General features: G+C 49.2%; 1 protein-coding gene across 2 annotated transcripts in view; it reads left to right on the top strand.

Moving 5' to 3' along the window:
- The first annotated feature begins 940 nt into the window (after positions 1-940).
- Positions 941-25875, top strand: part of NPTN (neuroplastin) — a 56221-nt gene continuing 31286 nt past the window's right edge. The window contains exon 1 of one of the 2 annotated variants that reach the window (XM_058665453.1): positions 941-1208. In XM_058665453.1, the coding sequence (XP_058521436.1) occupies positions 1118-1208 (91 nt within the window). In that variant the 5' untranslated portion in view covers positions 941-1117. The remainder of the gene's footprint in view (positions 1209-25875) is intronic. The other variant, XM_058665454.1, reaches the window with a different exon arrangement.

The raw sequence follows: 25875 nt of genomic DNA, 5'->3' as shown, positions 1-25875 counted from the left end.
ATTGCTTTCCCAGGCCACAAGCAGGGAGCTGGATGGGAAGTGGAGCTGCCGGGATTAGAACCGGCGCCCATATGGGATCCTGGGGCTTTCAAGGCGAGGACTCAAGCCGCTAGGCCACGCCGCCGGGCCCGGGATGTTTAATTCTTACTTCCACGGGCCACAGCCAGAGTGGCTGTGTTTGCTGGAAAGGCTGGGATCGAAGCTGCAGGACAGGAGGGTTGGAAGGAGAGACTGTGCCCAATGTAGTCCTGTGTTCGAATCCAGTGTGGTCATCAGTCCTTGCTGTTCGGCCAGCTTGCTCCAGTGTCTGTCACTCCCCAGAAGGGGGGTCTTGGCTTACCGTGCTGAGGGCAAAAAGCCTCCACACAAACCGCCACCAGCATGGCCTCCGGGAGGGCTCGGTGGGCTCCCTGGTTAAGGGGACCAGCAGCCCCTTGCTCACACCGCCACTCCCAGCCGTGCAGTGGGCTTGGCCGTGGAACGCTCATGGCGTCTGACACTCCCTCGCGGCTCCGATGCGGCCGAGTTTCCTCGGTCCCCCAACCCCGCGGTGCCCCTCTCATGCAGGTCAGCCGAGCGTCGGGCGAGGCTCGAAGGCCCGAGGATCTCGGACATGGAAGCAAGCGGCTTGGGGGGGGGAGACGAGCTGTCATAGCAGCCATGGGCTCCAGCCAGACGAGGCAGGACGAGAGCACGAGATGGACAGCGTGTCCACAGGGCAGACCGCGGAGACGCCGACTTCGCCCACCGCGAGCCGCACGCACGCACGTACGCACGCGCGCAGGGGCAGCCTCGCCCGTCACGTGGCCGGCAGCGCGGCGGGCACGTGACCGCCCCTTGAGCTGGACCAATCGGTCTCGGCCGGGGGCGGGGCCGCCCGGCGAGGCCCCGCCGCCTCTTCTCGCGAGCCTTTGCAGCCGCCCACGGCCTGGAGCGGGGAGTCTCGCGAGGCTTGGGCTCTGCGGCGGCAGGAGGACGGGGAAGGACGGAGCCGAGCCGCGGCGGTGCCGGTCTCGCTCACTCGGCGCGCTCCCCTCCCTCCCTCCCCTCCCTCCCCCGGCCCCGGCTCCGGCCAGAGCCCAGGCCCGCAGGCTCGACCCGCGTCGTGCTAGGGAGGATGTCGGGCTCGCCGCTGCCCAGCGCCCTGGTCCTCTCGCTGCTGCTAGTGTCTGGCTCCCTGCTGCCGGAGCCAGGAGCAGCTCAGAACGGTAAGTGCCGGCGCCGGGGGCGGCCCGGGGCGGGGGCGCGGGCGGCCCGGGGTGCAGGGCCGCAGCGGGAGGAGGGTGCCGGGCGGCCCGGGGTGCAGGGCCGGAGCGGGAGGAGGAGGGTGCCGGGCGGCCCGGGGTGCAGGGCCGGAGCGGGAGGAGGAGGGTGCCGGGCGGCCCGGGGTGCAGGGCTGGAGCGGCAGGAGGGTGCCGGGCTGGGCGGCCCGGGGTGCAGGGCCGGAGCGGGAGGAGGGTGCCGGGCGGCCCGGGGTGCAGGGCCGGAGCGGGAGAAGGAGGGTGCCGTGCCGGGCGGCCTGGGGTGCAGGGCCGGAGCGGGAGGAGGGTGCCGGGCTGGGCGGCCCGGGGTGCAGGGCCGGAGCGGGAGGAGGGTGCCGGGCGGCCCGGGGTGCAGGGCTGGAGTGGGAGAAGGAGGGTGCCGTGCCGGGCGGCCTGGGGTGCAGGGCCTGAGCGGGAGGAGGGTGCCGGGCGGCCCGGGGTGCAGGGCTGGAGCGGGAGGAGGAGGGTGCCGTGCCGGGCGGCCTGGGGTGCAGGGCTGGAGCGGGAGGAGGGTGCCGTGCTGGGTGCCCCGGGGTGCAGGGCCGGAGCGGGAGGAGGAGGGTGCAGGGCCGGAGCGGGAGGAGGGTGCCGGGCGCCCCGGGGTGAGCCTGAGGAGGCTGGGCGCCGGAGTGGCGGGGGCGGCGGGCAGCTGTCGGTCAGGCCCGCGGGGTGGAGGTGGGGTGGAAGGAGGAGGAGGGAACGGGGGTGCTTTCTGGGACTGGGGACTGCCAGACGGGTGACATCCCTGCAAAATGGGGTGAGGGTGTGTGTTGGGGGAAGGCGAGGAGAAGAAGCAATTGGGGGCAGGGAGTCCTGCCCGGAACGCTGAGGTGCAGCGCAGGGTTTGGGGGAGCCCTCGGGAGAGGTGGAGAGGAGGGTCGTGTTGCGGGGTCTGGAGGAGGGAAGCGCGAGGGGATTGCTTGGTGACCGCGGTGGGGGTCCCTCGAGGGCTGGGCGCTCCGGGGCCGCGGCGGCTGAGAAGCGAGGTGGAGTTTCTAAATAAGGAGAGGAACTGGAGCAGAGGATGGCGGGGGGAGTGTGCGCTGAGGAAGGCAGGGAGCCGGTCTCGAGGTGGGGCGGGGGAGGACGAGCAGAAATCGGGGTGTCGCGTCGGCCGCAGGGCGGAGGACGTGTGGGCAAAGGGGCGACGCCTCTGGGGGAGCCAGGGCTGGGGGCGGTGGGAAAGTTGGAAGCAACAGAGAAGGTGGTGGCGCCTGCCCATGGTGCAGGGCGCCCTGCGAGCGAGGCAATTGGGTTCCGAGCTGAGAAGAGGGGCCCCTGGGGGGGAGGAGGCAGCAGGGCTGCTGTGCACCAGGCTAGGTTCGTGGCAGGTCCTCGGGAAGTGAGGCCGGCCTCTGTCGGACTGGCGAACCTGTCTCCTGGAAACAGCCTGGAACAGGTTGGCCTTCCCCACCCCCACCCCCCCTTTTTTTTTTTTTAACTATGAAGCCTTCTGCAGAGTGAGCTGTAATTTGCTTTTGCTAATCTCTCTTGTACTAGAACAATTGAAGATTGTTCTTTTTAGGAAGGCTGACTTTTAAATGGCTTTAAAAAATGGATGATGGAGCCAGTGGAATTGAGTGTTCTAAGGAAAAGCTGGACAGAAAATGAGAAAGATGGTAGCAAAAAAAAAAAAAAACGGTTAAATGTGTTTGGTACTCATCGAGCTTTACGCGCACTTTACGGCCTCAGCTTTTCACTGAAGGGTTTTGTTTTTCTATCCCCCCCCCCCCCCCAAACTGTGAGGTCGCTGTGGAAGTCAGGGTAGAGTTAGCCTGACTTGACTTTGCGGTTCTTCGTTTTTGTTAGCGCTGTGACTTAGAAACTGCCTAGTACTGGCTGCGTGGATCTGATCTGTGGAAACAGCAGGGTTTCGTTTTGCATAGCAGGTGAAATTCTTGCTCTGGCCATGTTTAATCTAGCAAAGCTGCTTTCCACTGATTTATAATACGGAAAAAACTGTAGTTTCTTAGCAACGGCAGCGAAGGTTTGGCTAGGCCGGTGGAGGCTCATCTGGCTGCTCTGGGCTGTGTGGTCTGAAGGCAGCTGCCTCCTCTGTGGGGTGAGCTTGTATTCAGTCACACAGAGGGCCCTGGGAAAAGCTAGCGCAAATGAATGGGAATTCCCCGCGAGGTGGGGATGGCTGTACTTTGAACATTTGGAGTTCATGTTAAGGATGTTAGGATGTAATGAGGCGTCATGCCGACGGGGTGATTGAGTCGTGATGTTTGTATTTTCTTAGTAGTTCAGAAGTGCAGAGCATGCTCTGTGTGGTGTTGAAATGTTAGGTTATCTGTTAAAGTGATGCTTCAGGGGAAGGAAAAAAACCTCAAATATTTCTGGATTGGGAATGTGGTAATTTAGACTGGATGCAGATGTTTTTCCAAATGCTTTTTGTTGTTGTTGCTATTCCTAAAATGAGTTGTTGGGACTGCGTGACGCTCAAGAGCCTTGCAGCTCCAGAATGAGCCAGAGACCCATGGCTGTGAGGAGTCAGAGGCTTCCTTCAGCTGGTTTCCCATCTGAGAAACCGAGAGAACAGTTTCAAGTTGAGACTTTGTTGAATTTTTCTATGTATGGTCCAAGATGTAGTTGCTGTTAGGGAAGAAGCAGTCACCATGTGAGGCATTGGCATGCTTTCAGACGGCCTTGAATAAGTGTACCCTGTGTGATGCAGTGAGGCCCCGTGGCCTGGCCTGGCTGCAGCTGTGCAGTGTGATGCGGTGAGGCCCTGTGGCCTGGTCTGGCTGCAGCTGTGCAGTGTGATGCGGTGAGGCCCCGTGGCCTGGTCTGGCTGCAGCTGTGCAGTGTGATGCGGTGAGGCCCCGTGGCCTGGTCTGGCTGCAGCTGTGCAGTGTGATGCGGTGAGGCCCCGTGGCCTGGTCTGGCTGCAGCTGTGCAGTGTGATGCGGTGAGGCCCCGTGGCCTGGTCTGGCTGCAGCTGTGCAGTGTGATGTGGTGAGGCCCCGTGGCCTGGTTTGGCCCCAGCCGTGTAGCTGGGTGACCTGGACTAAGATGGGCCTCTGTTTCATCCTCTGTAATATGGGGTGTTCTGAGGATTCAGCTCTCAGCTTGGCAGCATCTCTTGGTACATGTTGACTATTAACTGTTTTAATAAGTGGGGTTGTTCGTTTTCTTCATGTATGTTTTGAACACTGAAGTGATCATGATGCTGTCATCTTGAATAAGGTAAATAGGCCACTGGAAGGCCCCACACAGAGATTTGTGCTGTTGCTTATATAACTTTTTTAGAAAAGTGACTAGCTAGGGCCGAGGTTGTGGTGTACTGGGTTGTGCTGGCATCTGTGATGCCAGTATCCCATAGGGGTGCGGGTTGGGCCTCCAGCTGTTCCGGTGCAGATTCAGTTCCTGGCTAATGTACCTGGGAAAGCAGTGGAGGAGGACCCCAAGTACTTGGGCCTCTGCCACCCACTTGGGAGACCCGGTGGAATTCCTGGCTTCACTCTGACCCAGCTCCAGGCATTGCTGTCTTGGGGATTGAACCAGTGGATGGAAGATCTTCATCTCTCTTTCCCTCTCTTCTAATTCTGTCTTTCAATACGTAAGTCTTTAAAAAGAAAGGCACTAGCTGCACAGTGCCTGCAGCTGTGATTCTGGGAAGGAAGTTCGTGTTTCCATGTGATTACAAGGCTTGATGCTTTGTTTTCTTTTGCTTTCAGGGAAACAGCTGTATTTTCATGTGGCCAGGGATCACCTTTCTGTAGAATAATACTGCTGTGAATGAGAGAAGCAGAGTGTAGTGTCTGGGTGCGCAGCAGGAGTCTCACAGATAACATGTTCATATTGAAAAAAATTAGATGGTGAATATGGTTTTAAAGAGTCAGATGCCTTTTAACGAGCTAAATTTTAAGAAATCCATTTACTTGGGTGACATTAGACAGGAAAGTAGTGCTTTCTAGCAATGCCGGTGTCTGTGTTAGACAATCCATGGAGCCTTTTCTGTCCAGCACTGTTTGCTTTAGTGGCTTGGCAAATTTCTCTCCTTGAGTACATATTTCAGAGGGGTGTGTGTGCTGTTGATTGCGCATCTGCTCCTTGGACAAACTCAAATGAGTAAAAAACAAATGCTGTTCGCGGTCGCTGTACTACAGATGACATGCCACACGTCAAGCAGCAGATTTTTAACAGTTAATCTCAATCGAGATTTAACCAAGAGACACAGTTTGCTTTGCAATAAAGCCTTTGCTAAGGCGATCACAGGCCTTCAGGGCCTTGGAGAACTGACCAAGGTGTTCCTGGTGACACAGGAGAAGCGGATCCCAGCTCTGTGAGGAAGGGACCCTGCTACCCATTGACACCTACTCCTGGGTGGGTTTTACAGGATGTCATATCTGAATTAGAAGGAGATAAGAAGGGCTTTCATGTTGCCAATTGCAGAGCTTGAGCTGTGAGTATAACACAGGAAAATAAATCCTTTAAATATGACTGTTAACTTATTGAGCATCTTTAAGATACTTAGCGAAGGTCTGACTTTGAGAGAGAGACAGGTCCATGTGGGGAGTTGAGACTTTGGAAGTTATCATCTTTTTCCTAACACAGTCTTGTTGTGAACCGTTTGTTCCTTGTGGAATAAAACATGCTGTTTTGCAATCTCTTTGTATTTTTTTTTTTCCAAAAAGTGATGGTTTAACTGAATCTTCAGAAATTGACAGTTTTGACTAGAAAAGTGGACATTGATTCCTTTTGTGTTGTTGACTAGTTTGAGGTGCTTTTTAAGATGTTTCATTTGTAAATTTAGGAACTTTGGGGCCCAGCGTGATGCCTCACTGGCTGAATCCTCAGCTTGCATGCACCAGGATCCCATATGGGCACTGGTTTGAGTACCGGCTGTTCCACTTCCCATCCTGCTGTCTGTCTGTGGCCTGGGAAAGCGATCGAGCCTGTTCAGAACTTGTAATTGGTCCTTGTGGAGTGAAGGTTATTATTTTGTGAATTTCCCAAGTGTCTCTGTTTATTCACAGGCAGTAAGTGAGGACAGCTGTAGTGTTCCTTGTCACCTGCTGGCTAACAGCTCTCTTGTCCCGCCTCTGCCAGAGTGTGGTCAGCCTGGTGGGAACATTACTAAACAATGTACTTTTGTACTTTTGAAAACCTTTTTTTGTTTGTTTTTGGAGTTACCTTCTTACCAGATAATCTCTGATTACTCCAGAATTGCTTCAGGTTGTAGCTGCCTCACTGTTTGTCATTGTTACTGACAGAATTGCTCCCAGCAGGTTGGACAGTAATATGTACATAGGAATTTGTGATGTCACTCTGGAAGTGTCAAGGTTCTTTCTATCCCACAAGTCATCCCAGTCATGTGAATCCCATCCCAGCCTGATTGTCACGTTGTGCAGGTGGTCACATGTAAAGTAGGTGACAAATGTCAGTCCTTTTCTGGTGGAATACTGACAAGACACTGTTCCGTCAGCAGGTAGATACACAGAAGGTCAGAGTGTGCTGACATGTGCCAGTCATGCCGCTGCTTCTCAGCTTGATGGTTGTATTTGAAAACCACCAGTCCAGGAGATTTCTCAATTTGCTTCCAGCACTAAGCACTACGGTTCTTTCAAATTTGTACCTTAGGTGCGCTCTCTCATGGGTAGAAGCAGTAATGCTTTCTGTTTTCAAAGTTTTTGGTAACTTCCCTTTGGAAATAATGGAAATGGACTTTGAGGCGTGCAGTGTTTTGATGAAGTTCAGCGGCCTCTTGCGTACTTCAGATGACTCGGGCGGTTCTTGTTTCAAGGAAGGGCCAGTGGTGTCTCTTACAGCAGCCATCTCGGGTTAAACGTGTGGGGGAAGTTGCCTTTGTGAATTAAAGCAATTAATACATGAAATTTCCTGTTAGGTCGGTAGATTTGTGTTCTTTCTGTTGATTAGAAAGTGGGTAACTGATGAAGAGGCGAGCAAACACACTTTATTTCTGTCTTATTTTGCCCTGTGAGAAAGTTTGCTTTTTGTGTGATCTTCCTGGTTGCCTTCAGTAGTTTTTCACCCTCAGCACTAAGCTACAGAGGGTACTCCAGGTGTCCCCTGAGTTCATCTGAGGATGGTCCTGGAGACAGTAGGGATCCCCATTGATAGGCTGGCTTATGGGACTCCTTTGTTAGGTAGTTGCATTTCTTTGCTTTTAAATTTTCGTTAGAATTTGAAGTTTGCAAAAATGGAGCAAATAAGGTTACAAGTTTCCCGTTTTCATCAATAATGTGGTAAATCCATCTGTTTTCAGCGATTATCAACCATGTCTTTGATGCTTTTTATTTTTTATAGGACCTGAAATGCAATTATCATGGATTAGTTTATATTAGTAAAATAATGTTTGGCTTACATGTAATTGTGCTGAAATAACTTTAAAAATAGAAACGCCCCCTTTAAAAAGAAGGGTTTTCAGATTTTTTTGTGGTGACCCACATAGTTTGTGGCTAACATAAATATGCAGCATCAGGTGCAGTAGTTTCATATTTTGTGAAACAGTATCTAAAATAGTGACCCTCTGAATTGTGCTCATGATTCATTAATGGGCCATTGAGACAGCTGTTTGGAAAAACCCATGTTTAGGTTTTAGGTAGGTAGTTTATTTTTCATAGGGGTATATGCCCGGGTGCGCTGTCACCAGGATCGTCCCTGAAGATGGCGCAGGAGCAGGGTCATCGGTCCTGTGTGTAGGTGTTCCTTCTCAAAGGAGAAAAAGGCCACAGGCTGTCCTTGTCACTTGCAGCGTCTGACAATGTGTTAAATTTAGTTGGTGAGTTTTTTTTTTTATTATACAAATTTAGCAGATTTGGAAATCATGATGGACTGACTGGGGAGAAAAAGAGCACAGCGACTCCAGCATTGAGATTACATTCATGACCGCTGGATCCCACGTCGCACATCAGGATGGAGTCAGTGGCCTTAATGCAAACCAGGAGGTTGACACCTGGCCAGAAGCCAGTGTAGAGGACTGTCACCGAGTTATCCTTAGGTAGCCTAATGATCCTGGGCACAGGGGCGGTCTTACCAGCAGTGTTCCTGTTTCTTAGTAGGACTGAACTCCAAATAATTAGGAATACTTTCTAGCCACAATCAGGAACAGACAATTCTATGTGGATGGAGAAAAGCCTGAAGGAGCTAACCTTAGGAGAAGGGATGCTGGTGGTGGGCGCTATTAATACGTCCAAGGTAGCTGTGTAAATGAAGTGAGGGAGTTAAGCAGTCTCCCAGGATGGCTGGGCTGTATCACAGAGCTGTCACCGAGGGCTGGGGGATGTGTGAGGATGATTTTAATGAGGCTGGCAGAAGCTCGCCCTCAGAGCCGTCAGAGGCGTTTTAAGTAGGGCAGAAGCCTGTCAGAGGGACCTCATTCTCTGTTGTACCTAGTGCTTGTTGAGGAACTCACTGGGAGGGGAAAACTGTTAATGTGACCGTGAAATGAAACCGGCTTTCCGAAAGGTTTTCAACAATCAGGAAGCAGTTTGTTTCTGTCACTCAAGTTCTGTGATAGTGAATTCAAGAAAGATGATGGGTTCATTTTGGAATCCAAAGACATAGCTTTCAGTGCCTGCCTATAATGCTTAGAACAGGATTCTGTTCATTGTAACCTCTATAAGCAACTGCTCTATTTCTGCATCAGAGTCCTCGGCTGTCAAGTCCGTAGTGTGTGTTTAACAGGGAAGCAGGCATGGTAAGAGTTCACTGGGCTGCAGATGGAATCCACCACAAGTTTCAGTGTTGTCCTGGAAGTTGGGGCCTGAACGAGCATCCGGGGTCTCTCCTGAGAGCTCAGAGGTGGGGAAGCCTGCCCCAGCGCTGTGCTGGGAGGTCTAGGTGCTGCTGGTGTGGGGCTCAGTCTGCAGAGAGCAGGGGTTGCTAGGTGCAAGCTGGCTGCCCAGGAGTATCTGAAGTTCAGATAACCAGTGTGGAGTTTTTACTGGCTCAGGTGGGAAGCCCTGGAAGAATAGGTGGTCCTCGCTGCTTTAGCCTTCCGTTTGGAACTTACAGACAGGAAGCCTTGTAACTTGGCAAGTTCTCTGGAGTAGAAGACTCTTTCTGGAATGCATTCAGTATGGGGAGATTCATGTCAACATGGCAAATTTTGTATGAGAAAATACTGGTTTAAGTAGTGCTTTTAGATAACACCACATTTTTTGTTTGATTCAGTTACCTTATGATGGGCAGTACTTTTATCATTGATTCTTGACATTAAAGCTGTATTCAGGAAGGTGATAAAGTGGAGGGACCCAGGCTGCTGCTCTTCCAGACTTTAAAGCTTAGGGCATTGTTGCTTGTTTCCGGGACTGTGGGCTCAAGGACTGTCATTTTTCAGATTTTTGCGTAGAGGCTTGGAATCCGCTGTATCTGTATTCTGGGCTTGACAGAAGAAAAAGGTATGGGCATATGACTGACAGTACTTCCATTCCTAGTGGGTGCCGCATAATTTAAAACTCTGGTTGATAGAGTTAGAAAAAAAAAGTGTTACGTCTGCATGATGAGGGATGTGGTTACTTTTCCACTTAAATTCCAATACTAAGAAAAAGCAGTTTTACATAAGGTCTTTGGAGCAGTGGTATGCCACTATGTGACAAAGTGTGAAAACTGCTGCCTGTCCTTGTGTCAGAGGGAAGGGGTAGCATCCGTAAGGGTAGTAGGGTCCACAGATGATGGTATTAAGATGGTATTAAGAAGCATATCGGATCGGCGCACACCGGCCGTTGTGGCTCACTTGGGGAATGAATCATCGGACGGAGGATCTTCTCCTCTCTGTCTCTCCTCTCTGTATATCTGACTTTTTAAAGGTTTATTTTTATTTTATTACAAAAAAAAAAAGAAAAAGAAATGAAAAGCATAATCATGACTATTCCTGCACATACTCATTTTAAATACATTTAAGATTATTTTAAGAAGCGTTACATTAGCGATAACGTGGTTTTTAAGAAGCTGGGAAACTGGTGTCCTGACGTTAAGCCTAAGCTCAGGAGAGGCACAGAGAATGAATCAGTTGATGTGGTCTTCTGCTATTGTAAACGTGAAATGTGAGAGCCAAGTGGAAAAGGTCATCTTCTGAGGCAGTGAACCTGAGGAGAACTCTGGGGGTGGCAGTGGCCCCCAAGTCCTGTCTCTTTCTGTTTCCATTTCTGTGGTGTCTGTTTTCAAAAACAGATCTAAGACTCAACCTGTAAAGTGTTTATCATGTTAAAAGATAACATGTGGAAAAGTGCGTAATAAACTGCCATGTTGTAAAACTGTGTGTTTGTATGGTTTTAAGTTGTAGAACCTGTAGTTATGGCGTTTATTCTTAATAGGTTACACCTGCAACTCTGGTAGTTGGTAGGGAAGCGAAGAAGAAATACATATGACAAGGACTAGATTATGTCAAGGTTGACCAGTGATACCAGTGTCAGGGAAGGGCACATTCTCAGGTGACTGTCAGTAGACTGCTCTTTTGTTGAATTGCTCTTCCGCCTTAGCCAGGGAAGGTTGGCAGTGGATTCGGTGACCTCTAAAGTGGATCTGGATGCAGAGACATCCGTGGACTTCTGCCCCCCGTGTTCTCCCTCGTTCCTCAAGGGGCGCAGTGCAGAGTGAAGTCGGGTACCTGTCTTGTGTCTCCTTCTCACAGCAGATTTCTGTAACTTCTTTTTACTCTCTTGAAATACAGTCTGTCTTGAAATCCTAGCCTGTCCACAGATGATTACAGGAAAAAAGAACTAAGTGTGCCGTAATGTCTTAAATAGAGTAAAGGAAAGAAAATGAGGAAAAATGTTATACACAGGCCTGGCTATGCAGGAAGGTCACAGAGTGGTATGCCGTTTATGTCTGCATCCTGGAAAACCAAGGGTGACAGCTACCGACTCAGCACCAGTCACATTGTTGTTGGTATTTTCTGGAAAGGCGAATAGCGCTTGGTAACAAAGAGCAGTCTTCACTTTACACAGTAATTGTATTCCTATAAAACTGAGTGGTGACTAAAACCTTGTATGCGTGCTTTGCTGTATTTAAAGCCAAGTGGGGCTCCAGGCTCAGGACCAGCTTTTATCTTGCGCCTCATTTGAGAGAAAGGGGGAAGGAGAGGAGAGACAGAAAGAGAGAAGGCACAAACATTCATATTCGTTGGCTTATCTGCTGTTTTACTCTGTTTTCTGTATTTTCTAAATTTTTTGAAACACTACCTGTATGTTCTATAGATTAAGTAGTTACATAGAATTAAAATCCTGGGCTCAGTGTGGCACCTAGTGGATCAAGTACTCACCTTGCATGTGCTGGGATTACATAGGGGTGCTGGTTAGTGCCCCTGCTGCTCCACTTCCCATCCAGCTCCCTGCTTGTGGCCTGGGAAAGCAGTAGAGGATGGTCCAAAGCTTTGGGACCCTGCACCTGTTAGGGGAAACCCTGAAGACGCTCCTGGCTTTGAATCAGCCCAGCTCCGGCCATTGCAACCACTTGGGGAGTGAACTATGGAACAAAAGATCTGTCTCTCCTCCCTCTGTAAATCTGACTTTCCAATAAAAACAAAGAAATCTTTAAAAAAATTAAAATTTTTTTATAATTAAAATCTTTAATATAGAGGATATTCCTTTGGTTTTTAACAGAATAAAGCAATTAAAATGATTTTTTGGGGGGTGGTGAGTGGTATAGCACAGGGTAGTAAGCCACTGCTTGCAGTGCTGGCTGACCCGAATTATAGCTCCAGTTTGTGTCTCAGCAGTTCTGCTTCTAACCCAGCTTTCTGCTGATGCACTTGGGAAAGCAACAGAAGGCGTAAGTCCTTGGGCTCCTGCCGCCTGTGTGGGTGTCTGGATGGAGCTCCAGGTTCCTGGCTTTGATCTGGCCCAGTCCCTCCTGACACCGTGGCGATGGTGGTGTAGTGGTGAGCATAGCTGCCTTCCTCCTGACATTGTGGCCATTTATGGAGTGAATCCGTGAACGGATGATTTGTCTCTCCTCTCCCCCCCGCCCCCCTGTTCCATCACTCTGCCTTTCAAGTTTATTTGTTTATACGATATGTTTTATTTTTGATGATGATTACATAGTCAAGAAGGATGCATGCCCATGTGAACCACCAGTTAAGGTGGGGAGGGACAGGGAATGGGAGAGAGTGAATGAGACAACTGTTTCTATTCCCCTTTTTTTCTTCCTGTACCTGGGGAAAGTGGGGAGAGGAGAGGGCCGCTCCCAACAGCCCAACTGCATCAATGCCTGGGATGGGGGACGGCTACCCAGTGTCATTCCAGAGTTCCTGATGTGGAGCATGCTCTGAGGGTACTGCTAAAGTCGTTTTGATAGTTCGAAAATGCTGAGCATTTTGTTGTTCAAAGGTTGAGGAAATTCTTCCAAGGTCCATTGGCTGATATAGTCCATCTTAGAGTTTCCACTTCCCCGATACTGGCTGTTAAAGCTTGGTCAGGAAAGCTGTCCAGTTTGTTCTGCCCTCAATGGTACTGGATGTCCTCTGCAGGCCTCAATGAAGTACTGGCTGTCATGTCCGCCATGTGCATCTGGGTATGCCGTCTGCTGCACAGGCTTCAGTAATCGAGGGGACCCAGTTCTGACACATGCATTCCATGGTCAGACCACAGATCTGTAATTTTCACCATGGTTGGAGTTCTGAGTCCAGTGATCCAGTTTGCAGGGGATGTACAAGAAACCTCACCACAGGTGACCCCAGACCCCCAAGAAATTTCACCACAGGTGACCCCAGACCCCCAAGAAACCTCACCACAGGTGAGCCCAGACCTGATTCCTGTGTATGCCAGCAAGAGGGGGACTTGGTTTATTTCACACACAGAGAAGAGACAAGAGAACATCTTCCCTTCACTGTGTCACTCCCTAAATGGCTGCATCAGCCAGAGCTAAGCTGATCTGAAGTTGGGAGCCAGGAGCTTTTTTCCTCTAGATCTCCCATGTGGGTGCAGATATTCTCAAGGCTTTGGGCCATCCTCCACTGTTTTCCCAGGTCATAAGGAACAAGCTGGATGGGAAGTGGAGCAGTCAGGTCATGAGCTGGCGCCCGTATGGGTTCCAGCACCGCAGGGTGGAGGATGCTGGCCTCAAGCCGGAACCTTTGAAGCTGTCTGGACACTGTTGCTGGCAACACCGAATGCGGTCACTTAAAACTGTTTCCGAAGATCACTTTCCTTAATCTTCCAGCCTGTCTTCATGAGGATGCCTAAATACTAGGATCTTTATTTTGAAAATAATCTTAATCTGGTAATTTTGCTAATACTGAAGTAATTCATTGTATCTTTGCAAATGGCCTATTTTAGTAGTTGTTGTTGGAGTTCATGATTGCTATCAGGAAACTAGAAGATTTCCCCCCAGCTATGCAATGCCTCCTTTCACAGACATGTGTTTTTAGTGGCTGGAAAATGTGATAGATACTTTGCCATTTTGTGTTCAAGGTAGAACCTTGTTGTTTGTTTGTTTTTAACTTGTGTTTTAGTAATTTAGAGGATGATCTAATTGGGTAAGCTAACACAAGAAGCGTGTGCTTTATTACCAGTGCTATAATTCTGCTCTGTCGTTTTCCTCCAAGCAGGATTTATTGGAGTTGTGGAGAGCTGTTTGTCTACATACTTCAGTATGTAGGATTTTCTGTAAAGGTCCCTCTCCCTCCGCTTCTCCTGTTTACCCTTTATTTTATTTTTTTCTTACCCATATGTACTCAGCTCTGTCTCTTTTTATACTGTCAGTTGTTTCTAGGTAAAAGTTGGACGGTTAAATTCAGATTTCTTGCTATTTTACTTGAACCTTTGTGGACAGAGGGGTAAAAAAGCAAGGCTGAGATGACTCGTATTTTCCAATTGTTTGCATATTGTGACTTCTGTGTTTTTCTTTTTTAAAGATTTATATATTTTTATTTGAAAGGCAGATCTTCAGAGAGAAAGAGAGGTCTTCCATCTACTGGATCACTTCCCAAATGGCCACAGTGGCTGGAGCTCAGTCGATCCAAGCTAGGAGCCAGGAGATTCTTCTGGGTTTCCCACACAGATGCAGGGCCCCAGGGCTTTGGGCTGTCCTCCAGTACTTTCCCTGGCCACAAGCAGGGAGCTGGATGGGAAGTGGAGCAGCAGGGACTAGAACCCACACCGGTGTGAGCTAGCAGCACTGTAGGTGGATGATTAGCCTATTAAACCACCACACTGGCTCCTGTTCCTTTTTATTTTATTTTATTTTATTTATTTGAGAGGCAGAGAATAGACGCAGGCACTTTGATGTAGTGTCTTAGGTGCCCCAAATGACAGCTTAACCACCAGGCCAGATGTCACGCACCGCTATCCTGTTTCTCAGTCTAGGGAGATTTTTCTGAATACTTTTAAAGCTCTAAATCCCCACAAGGTCACAATGTCTGTATTTTTCAGAATAAGATCAGTGGTCATGGCACAAGAGGTATTGAGGGTTTGTAGCTGGGCCATGAGAAGTGGAGTTTTTTTATGCATTAAAGGAAAATGTTCACTGGAGTGTGTAGAGCAGGAGATTGCCATAGGAACAACTGAGGCCTAGTGGAACTCAAGCGGGAGCTTCCTGGCACTTGCATTTCACTAAGACACGTATATTTTAGCAGCTGTCCAAAGCCTGAATGAGAAGGAGAATGGAGTATCCTGTGTTGTTTTTAGTAGTGTCTCAAAAGAGTGTCACATTACATGTTCTGCAATACCGTATGTTACCAAAAGAACCCGGGACTTGCTTCTTCACGTTTCATAATAAGCGATTGGAAAAACACTACAAGCTGGCGTCCTAGGTGAGCCTGAGATAACCCGATACCAAGGCTGGGTGGCCATTTCGGCCTCAGATTTCATCAGGTTTTCCTCAGGTTGACTTTTTCAAAAGAACAGACATAACTCACTCTAGGAGAGAAAAGATAGCAAACAGGAAAGGTAAACCCTCGCGAACCCTTCTGCATGTGTCACACCTGACATTTGTGACATGAGATTATTTCACTTTTTAATAATTTCACTTATGGAAAGGCAGATTTACAGCAAGGGGGTGATACAGAAATCCTTCATCTGCTGGTTCATCCCCCTTGTGGCCGCAATGAGCTGATCCAAAGCCAGGAGCCAGGAATGTCCTTGGGATCTCCGGTACAGGTGAAGGGTCCCAAGGCTTTGGACCAGCCTCAACTGCTTTTCCAGGCCACAAGCAGGGAGCTGGCTGGGAAGTGCAGCAGCCGGAGCATGAACTGGCGCCTGTATGGGATCCCATCTCATGCAATGTGAGGATTTAGCATCTGAACCATTTCACTGGGCCAGGGGAGGAGTGTTCTTGTTACTTGAGTGGTTTTGATAGTTCTGAGATGTTGTTGGCTTTGTTAAACCTGGGTTGAGAAAATCTTTTCAATGTCTGTTAGCTGACCAAGAACACCTTAATGCACCCACAGGCCCAGATACATGCCCTACAGCTTTGCCAGGAGAGTGGTCCAGCCTGTTCTGCTTCCCACCCTCTGAGGAAGCAGTCGACATCCCCTGCTGGCCTAGATGATCTGGCTGTCTTGTCCCTCATGTGCATCTGGGCATGCTGTCCACTGCATAGGCATCAGCAACTGAGGAGGGCCAGTCCTGATATGTGCACTCCAGGGTTGGACCACACATCCTGGACTTGGGATCTGAGTCCATTGGTTCAGTTTGGAGAGTCTCCCTAGAAACCTTGCTTGGGGTGACTTCAGACTTGACTGTTGTGTGCACCAGGCACTGTGGGGTCAGGTTAGGTCTGTCACAGCACCTCCAGTGCATATAGTGGTGGATGCAGCTGCTGGTGAGTTCACCCCAGCCCCACCACTCGTGTGAACTGATGAATGCTGCAGCCTGGCCCAGCCAGCCTACCACAGACCTGGTGCTCATGCATCCCAGCAGATGCTGCAGCCTAGTCAGGGCAACTGCCAGCATCTCCAGCAGGCCTCTCTCCAGCCCTCATTTTTGCTTGTGCTGGCATGTGCTGTGGCCTAGCCTGGTCTGTCCCTTATTCCACCTGACTCTTGTACACACGCATGGGTGCTGCAGCTTAGCTCAGTCTGACCTACTCCCAAACTCAGCTCACATATATGCTGACAGGTACTGTGGCCTTAACCATCCTAGCCCATTTCCAGCCCTGCCTGTCATGCTTAACAGGAGCTGCAGCCTAGCAGGGCAGTGCCCACGGCTCTTTCAGTGCTGCTTCCAGCTCTGGATGTTGCATCTGCCAGGGGGTACTGCAGTCTATCTTGACACGACTCATGCCCAGTTCTGGCAGTTGGCAACGGGTGCTGTGCCTCCGCCTGGCTGGCCTGCACTCATTCTTGCTGTCTCATGCCAGTGGGTGTGGCAGCCTGTCCTGAGCTGGCCTGCCCCCAGACCCAGCCCAAATTCTAGGTAATGGGTGCTGCATCATTGCCTGGACTGGTCCACCTCCCATCCCCCATCTGAGTCCTTATGCTCACTAGTGGAACAGCAGCCCAGAGGGGAGTCCCCAAAGTTTCTCTGCCAAGCCTTCTCCCAGCCATTGGTCTCATGTGTTAGTAGGTGCTGTGGCCCACTCTGAGACGTTTTGTCCCCAAGTTCTTGGCATTTTCCAGCAGGTGCTGCATCCTGACAGCCTGGCTCAGCCTGGCCTGCCCTGAATTCTGGCATTTGCGGTGGGTGCTTTGATCCAGCCTTGCCTGGCACACCAGCGGTCTCAGCTCCCACTTGCAGGTATTGCATCCTGGCCCAGCCAGGCATGGCCCACACCCTGTCCTGGTTCTCATGTATGCAAGAAGGTGGCCCAGCCTGGCCCGGTCTGGCTTGTTCCCAGACCCGGCTCACACAAACGCTGATGAGTACTGCAGCCTGGCCTGGCCTGCCCCCAGCCCAGGCTGCCCTGCCCCCAGCCCAGCCTGCCCTGCCCCCAGTCCTGGCTCTTCATGCTCCCCAGTGGGAACTTGAGCCTCGTAGGGGAGTTCCTAAGTTCTCCTACTAGGCCTGCTCCAAGTCGCAGTTTCCGTGTGCTGGCAGGTGTCTGACCTCAGTCCCAGCCTTTGTATGTGCTGCTAGGTACTACAACTTGGCATGGCTTGTCACCACCCCTAGCTCTACTTAAAAACCAGCAGATGCTACAGTCCTGTTGAGGCAAGCCCACAAGTACCCTACAGAATTTTCCCCCAGATGCTATTTCCCTGTGTTCTGGTGGGTTATGTGGCCCGTCTCCTACCCTGACACTCGCAGACAGGTACTGCAGCCTAACCCAGCCTATCCCCCCACACCCTTTTGTGGTACCATCGGGTAGTGGGCAATGCTACCTAGCCCAGTGCAGCCCAGGTCTCCCACATGGTGCCTTGGCTTGCCTCAGACATGCCCTCTGGTTTTTCCTTTCTTGACTGCCCCATCTCAACTTCCTTGCCTTCAAGTGCCATGGTTCAGTCCCTGGAAGCTCCCAGAAGTTATTGCTGCCTGTCAAACATGCTCTCAGCTGCTCCCACTCCAACATGTCCCCAGACCCCCTTCCCCAGGCAGTCTGCAGCCTCCCCTCCTGCCTGGGAGCCGTTGTGGCATATCCTGGCCCAGTATTCCCTGCCTTCCTCCCTCATCTCTAGGCAGCTGTGGTTGCACACTGGCATAGTTAACACAAAATTGGCATTAGCCAGTCCCAGAATGCCTGCCGGCTATTAGCCGCTTTTCTCCAGCAGTGTGACACTTGCTGAAGTATAAAGGCAAACTAGGCAATTGTCTGCAGCTGGGAACCCTGGAGTTTTGAGGTTTCTCTTCACTCTGATAATTTGGTCTTACGTAATGTGCTCTTTGGGTTCCTGTGAACTGCATAGCTGTCATTCTAGTTTGTACCTCTTTCCTCACCATATTACTAATAGTGTCTATTTCACTCTGATAAGTGCTCGCTTTGGATGGCAAGTGATGTGATTACTTTACCCATAAGTACCTGCCCCAGGGACCTGAATACAATGAAAGCTTATGAAATCTTTTATTGAGTAACATTCTTTTCCCTAATGTGGGATATTTCTACTTAGGGATGTTAGGAAAGCGTTAATTCAAATAGCCTAGTGGAAGTCTGGGTGTTGGCAAGGTTTAAGAGGAGGTAGGGGCTAGAAAAATGTCTGTTTTCTGTGCGTGCTTCAGGAACATGGGATAAGTGGACTTTAATTGCTTTCCTGGGCAGAAATGGATTCTTACTGTTGAATGGCAGTTAGCATTTATGTATCATCTTTTGTTTTTAAAAATTTATCTATATCAGATATGTTAGGCCCCAGGGGCAAATAAATCGCAGTTCACAGTTGTAAGTGCTTTAAAACTAACGGCTTCGAATTTTTTTAAAAAAAGGAAATAAACCTCGTTTTAAGAAACTATTTTAGGTTTGCAGCATAATTGCGCAGAAAGTACAAGCCTGTTCCTGCAGGCCGCTTTCCCCCACACACTCGGAGCCAGCCCTGCTAATAGCATCCTCTGCTAGGGAGGTGCATGTAATACCATTGATCAGCCCACAATGATATGTTGTCATCAAAGGCCATAGTTTATATTGTTAGCACTCTTTCTGCTATGTGTCTGTGGGTCTGGACAAATAGATAAGGATGTGTCCACTTTTACAGTTCTGTTCTTGGTAGGCTGGCTGACCAGAGGATCAGACATCCTTCCCTTTACCTTAGCTCCTGGCAGTCAGTGACTTTTTCATGTTTCCCTGGTTTTCAGAAGGTTCCATAGTTGAAATTATCCTGTGTAAGAGATGTTTCAGATTTGCATCTTTCATTTAGTAATATTTATGTATTCCTTCCCGACTGGCTTGTGGCATAGGTTCGTGGCTGAGTTGTTGCACTTCTGATCCAGCTCACTGCTAATGGCCTGGGAATAGCAGCAAAAAATGGCTCAAGTGCTTGGGTACCCACCAATCGCTTAGACCTAGAGGAAGCTCCCGTCATGCTGTGGCTGTTGAGGCCATCTGAGGATTGACCAAGCAGGTGGGAGATCTCTTTCTGTCCCTCCCTCTCATTATATAACTAAAAAACAAACAAAAACCACGTCTTTTAAATAAAAGGAGTTCCTTCAGGGTCAGCCCAATAGTCCAACTGGCTAATCCTCTGCCTTGCAGTGCCAGCATCCCATATGGGCGCCAGTTTGTGTCCCGGCAGCTCCACTTCCCATCCAGCTCCCTGCTTGTGTCCTGGGAAGGCAGTATAAGATGGTCCAAATCCTTGGGACCCTGCACCTCTGTGGGAGACCCAGGAGAAGCTCCTGGCTTCAGAGTGGCTCAGCTCCAGTGATTGTGGGGATTTGGGGACTGAGCCAGTGAATTTTTTTTTTCTAATTTGATTTTTTATTATATTTTTGACAATCTTTACATAGTAAATTAGGGGGAAAAAGATTCAAGGGCTATAGGGAAGGGGTAAGACTATTTTTCCATATTGTTTCCTTCATGTGTCTGAGGTAAAGGGGAATATTGAGGGAGAAGCCCCACCCAGTTTCCCACCCTCCCCCAGGTCCCGGATGTGGGGCATGCTCTGAGATACTTGCTTAAGTGGTTTTGATAGTTCACCAGTTATGAATTGCTGCCAGTCTCGCCACTCCAAGCACGATGAGGTCGTTGAAGAATCCACTGATTGACATAGTCCATCATAGTCTTCATTTGCCCAGTATTTCACTGCCAACATATAGCTGAGGTAGTTGATTGACTTGTTCTTTCTTCTGTCTTTTCTTGGTTAGGGTTCTGAGTCCGCCATTTCGATTGGGGAGATCCCCAAAGAAACTTTGGTATTCCCAGACCAGATTCTTGTGAGTTCTGGCAAGCACAAGGCCTGGCACAGTCCATCTCCACGATCAGCTGGTGGTTGCAGTTGCTGGGTTGGTTCTGGTTTCAGTCCCGACTTCCACTGGAACCAGTGGGTGTTGCAGTCCAGGCTGGTTCTGCCCAGGACATACTCAGCCCTCACATAAACCAGTGGGAGCTGCAGCCTAGTCAGAGCGACCCACATTAACCCCCACCAGGCCCGCCCCCTACCCTGGTTTGCCAGTATGTGTAGCAGACTAGTCCAGTCTGTCCCACATCCCATTTGGCTCTTGTACATGTCGATGGGTATTGAAGCTTAGTTCTATCTACCCAGCTCCACTATCCAGCCCTCTTGGCTGTTGTTGAGTGCCTCTCTGTCTAGCCACCCCAGCCCCCACCCCCCCGCCCCGTCCTAGTTTTTCTGCCCTCCCGTGGAAGTGGTAACCCAAGAGGGAGGAGCCCACTATTTCCCTCCCAGGCCTCTCCCACTCCCGGATTATGCACTCTCCAGTTAGTTCTGTGGTTTGACTTGACAGAATTAGACCCCAGTGCCAGCTTCTGCCAGCTGATGCTGTGGCTAAGTCCAAACAACCCTCACCCACTCTAGTTTTTGTTTGCACCAGTGGCAACAATCAGCCCAGCCTGGCTTTTCCCTGATCTAGTCTACATGAGGCCCACAGGTGTTGTAGCCCTGCTTAGTTTGGTCTGCCCCCATCCCAGCCCACGTTCTCCAGTGGCAGTAGCTGTCCAGCAGGGGAACCCCTCTTATTCCCCCTGCCGGCTCTGCCCCCTCCCTTCCTGTTTCTCACGCGTGTACTGGTTGGGTGCTGCGGTTACATCTGGTACTGGCAACCTCACTTTGGCATTCTGTATTGTGCACTGGTTTTTGTTGTGACCAAACCTGGCCTGACCCACACTCTGTTCTGATGCTTGGATTTGCCAGTGGATGATGTGACTGATGCAGCCTGGTCTGCCCCCGACCCATGTCAAATGTATGCCAGTGGGAAACTTTCCATGGCCTGTTCTGGGCTTTTTCCTATCATGCTTCTTGTGCTAACCTGCAGGGACTGTGTCCTGCCAGAGGAGTTGCCCAGGCTCCTCCATCAGAACCCCTCCCAATGCCAGATTTTGCGCATACAAGGGGGTCCATGAGCCAGCCCTACTCAGTCCACCTCCTGTCCTAGCAGGAACAATGAGCCAGTGAATTAAAAATCAATCTTTCTCTCCTCTTGTGTATCTGCTTTTCCAGTAAAAGTTAAATGAATCTTAAAAAAGTTCTTCAGTGTCTTTTCTGTACTAAATAATGTCTCATTCTCTGGGAGCATATTTGATTTTTAAAAAATTACCAAATCCCGTAAATAGGATTTCTTTAGTTCTTTGCATAGCAGATTGAATATATGGTAAATTTCCACTTAATGATGGGGAAATTGTACCTTGTTTTTCTGAATGAACTATAATTACATAAATTCTTGAGACTTGGGGAAAATAGACCTTCATGAAGCATGTGATAACCACATGTTCATGAAACTCTGGCTTACTCTCACCATCCAAGTAATTTTTGTTACTGTTACAACTTTGTGAGAGAACATTAACAGTTTTAACATATTGATAATGTCCATATGTAAAAGAGTCAACTCTGTCTTATTTCACAATGCTTTTTTAGTGATTCAAAGTAAGATTCAACAGAAACTTAAAAGTAAAATTGATTGTGTGTTCTCGATTCTTCTGAATTGAGAACCGCCAGGGACCCAGAAGAGGAAGGCGGATTTTCATTGCCAGCCATTGTTAAGTTAGTCTCCTGATGACCTACCTGCCTGGCACAGTCATGTCATTGTCATGTCTTCATTTCTTAAAATCGGATTTGGATGATCTTACCAGTGACCTTGAAGACTAAACGTAGGAAAAGAAGTGGAAGTGTTGCAGTCCTCCCTAAACTTGTCACAGGCTGCACGGAGAGTTAGTAATAGCAGGTGTTTGGCCCCAGTGGTTAAGAGGCCTGCATCCTGTTCCTTGTGATGCTGGGCTCCATCTTTTTGCTGATGCAGGCCTGGGAGATGACAGAGATGGCTTAAGGAGTTGAAGCCCTGCCACCCACATGGGAGACGTAAATAGAACACTCACTGCCATTGCAGACATTTGAAGAATGAACCAGAAGGTGGAAGGTTGGTTGCCTGAGGCCAGCTCCAGCTGAGTTTGGAGCTTGAGAATGGTGTGTGGATTTGGTGAGAAAGAGAGACATGGTCACAGTCACTTAGTGCCCTCCATCAACAGCTCAAGGAGCTGTCCTTTTTATTTACTCAGACACATCACAAGCCTCTGCACACACGTTTGATTGTTCCGTTTTTTTAACTTCATGACTAAGTGGGCATGTACAGATGTTTGATTTTTTTACTTCCTGGTTAACCAGGTGCTCTTAAAGATAATTCCGTAAGATACTATAATCATTTTTCTTCAAAGCAAACCATTATTCATTCTTTAGTAGTAACCATTGGGTGACAGCCAGGACTCCATGGCCAAGGCACAGGTGGATATTTCCTAATCAGTAATATATTCCTACTACATTTCTATTTCTACAACTTATCTACCACTTAATGGGAGAAATACATCAAAAGGGAATAAGATCCAAGACAAAAGTTTCAAATATTAAATCTCCCTACAACTACAGGCTTAATTGTACTCCTGTGTGCATTAATTCTCATAAATTGTTAAAGGCCCACTCGCCAAGACATTATCAGTAACGTTAACTCCTAAGCTCACATCAGTTGCAGAGACTATCTCACAAGGGCAAACAACAATGCCTCAGCGGCTTACAGGGTTTTTTACCGGGGTTGTTGAGTGTCCATGCAAAGGGGTGAAACTGTCATGTTGAGGTGGTTGGAGAGATGTCTGCCAGCCTTGCCAACAGGGGAACTGCTCTCTTTGTACCTCTTTGTACCTGTGTGTGCCCCAATGACACAAAAGCTAGGAGGCCTTGACCCCCGCACTTGATCTACTTTGTCCATCTCTTTGTCTGTGTCTCTTAAAAAAAGTGGAATTATTTTCACTGATATTTTCCTTAGATTTGTTTGGTCTGTGGGCATATTGGCTTTTTTTTTTTTTTTTTTTTTTTTTTAAGGCTGAGGTTTTATAGTCTTTCTCTGTAAATATTATCTTGGAGCTACATTTTGGCTTTTTCTCAACAAGAAACATTTCTGGAGGTTGGCATTGAGGTGCGATAGATTAAGCTCGGGCTTGAGATGCCAGCATCCCATGTAAGAATTCTGCTTCAGATCCAGCTCCCTGCTGATGAACCTGGGAAGGCAGCAGAAGATGGCCCATTTACTTGGGTCCCTTTCGCCCACGTGGAGCTCTTGGCTTCAACCTGGCCCACCACTGGTTGTTGCAGCCGTCTGGGGAGTAAACCAGCAGGTGAAATATCTCAGTCTCTGCTGTTCAGTTAAACAAATGTATGAACAAGTATTGAAAAATGGTACTGCTTTTCTGAGAGGGTTGTTTGTAAGAGTGATGGCGTTGCCTCCAACTGAGGGGTTCTGGTGCTGGTTCTGCTATGGCCTGTCTCATCTGAGGCACTCAGGGGTGGACAATGAACCTGCTTTTGTTTGAACTACTGGAACAGAATAGTACAGTGTTTATCTAGTGCTGTTGAAGTTTAAATTCTTAATACTGTGTATTCTAAAATTTCCTGACATCAGTAGTGAATCGTTTGGAAAGAAGCAGAATGTTGTAGAAAGCTTCTCCTTCCCTGAGTGACCTTGTTTTCTCCCGTGGCGTGGACATCCAGTCTGGAGTGGACTCTACCCTGGGCCTCTGCTCTCAGACCCTTCCTTGGGACTCCAGGGGCATGTCTCAGCAGGGTGACCTCTCCTTGGCTTGCCTGCCTCTATCCCATTCACAGTTCCATTCTCAGGCCCATTAGCAGGGAGCTAGAGTGGAGCAACCAGGACTCAACCTGGCACCCATTAGGCTTCCTGCATCACAGGTGGAGGCTCAGCCTGCTGCAGACCAATACTGGTCACCCTGTGCTCACCCCCACCCCTTGCAATGGCCACAGCCACTGCTACTCCAGCTCCATGTGTTCTGGTCGTTGACAGGCCTCCTCACGTCCGTATTTCTGACATCCTGTGTACTGCCAGTGCATGCTGCAGTGAGATCGGACACAGCCCTTGTGATGGAGGGATGCCCAGGCTGCTTCTCGGCATGCTTGTGCCTCCAGGGTGCCTGTGCATCTCCCTAGATTCTGAGGGCCTGAGGATATATTTTCCTGAGCAGCATGGGCATGTTATGTCATTCAGCTTGACATGTCACTCAGAAATATCCATTGTTTTAAAGATTTATGTATTTATTTGAAAGGCAGAGAAGAGGGGACACACACACACACACACACACACACACACACACACATCTTCCATCCCCTGTCTCACTCCTTTAGTGGACAACCAGAACTGGGGCCAGGCATAAGCCAGGAGCCCTGAGCTGCTTCAGGGTCTCCCACACAGGTGCAGGGCCCCAGCATTTGGGCCATCCTCCACTGCATCCCAGGCAGGGAACTAGATTGGAAGTGGAGCAGTTGGGAATTAAACCTGTGGCCATGTGGGATGCCAGCATGGCAGGCAGAGGCTTAACCTGAAAGACAATAATGCTGTCCCAGAAATGTTAGTTTTTTTTTTTTTTTTCCATATTTCTGTAGAGCAACTCCTTCCTGCCACTTCTATTGTTTATAGCTCTAGCCCAGAGGAACTTCCCACTCCCTCCAAGCATTTTCCATGGGTGGCAAATGGCTGAGACAAAGCGTTTGGTAGGAGGTATCCTGGCTAAGTCACCCAGGCAGGATTCTGGTTGAGGACAGTCCACACAGACAATCGGACCTTATCTGGGGATGGTAGAGGGTGAGGAACTCGAGCAGATACTTGAGGTGAGAGAATTCTTGCTAGGAGGCTTAGCAGAGTTTTTGCTGAAGTTGTTCTGTAAGGAAGAGGGCCTATGAGCAGGTTCAGCAGTCTTGGTGTTGATCAAGCAAAGACTCTGTGCACCATGAGCGTTCAACCCGTCTAGCCTGTTGTGTTTATGTTGCTGTTAATTACTTACCAATGCAGAGTCACCTGAGGCGGGCTGTTCGCATGCTTTCATTAGGCCTTAAGGGCTTGTATTTATTTTCTGTTTCTGGCCTCACAGCTCCATATTTTGCATGTGGTTCTAGATTGGTCCATAGTAACTTTGACTGTCTTTTGGAGTAAGATGTTGCCTGTGGACATTTGCTCGACTGTGTAAGGATTTCGATGTGGACCCAAACCTTCTGTGAAGAACTTTGGGTTCCAGCAGGTTACATGAACTTGTCAACTTTTTTTTGGCTGAGAAGGGCCTGGTTGTCAGAGGCTGGCGAGGCTTGCCTCTTACGCTGTGATCTGTGGCCTGGGTCACTTTGGTGTGGTATTAGGAAGGAAATTACCTGCAGCTTCCTAAAGTGATAAGCTTGACAGCAGTTTGCAGTTAGTGCACCCCACCCCCTACCCTGCTCTTAGATACACCCTTAACTGGGAAAAAAATCATGGCCAGTTTAATGGCTAAGTCAAAATAGAATTTGATGTTACATCTCTCCTCTCTGTTGGATTTCATTTTATTTGCTCACAGACTAAATTAAAATGCCTCTTTCGTTCCTGGGGTGAGGAAGAAATGCTCTGAGTTTCGTTGACAATGAAGCCATTTCACTGAGGACTGTGAAAGCCTAGGTTAGATGGCTAGGCTTGGCTGATGGATAATGCAAGGAGAGCATTCTGTGCCTTGGAACTTATCATAGGACATTGAGGTAGCTCTGTCACACATGCAGGAAGAAATGTATGACGGCTCAATTCTGAGCTGCTTCTCTGCCATTAAAAATTTCTAGTGCCTTCTGGTTTTTGTTTTTGTTTTAAAGATT

Source organism: Ochotona princeps, chromosome 6, assembly GCF_030435755.1.
Source record: "Ochotona princeps isolate mOchPri1 chromosome 6, mOchPri1.hap1, whole genome shotgun sequence".
Taxonomy (NCBI): Eukaryota; Metazoa; Chordata; class Mammalia; order Lagomorpha; family Ochotonidae; genus Ochotona; species Ochotona princeps.
This window is presented reverse-complemented; position numbering and strand designations above follow the sequence as displayed.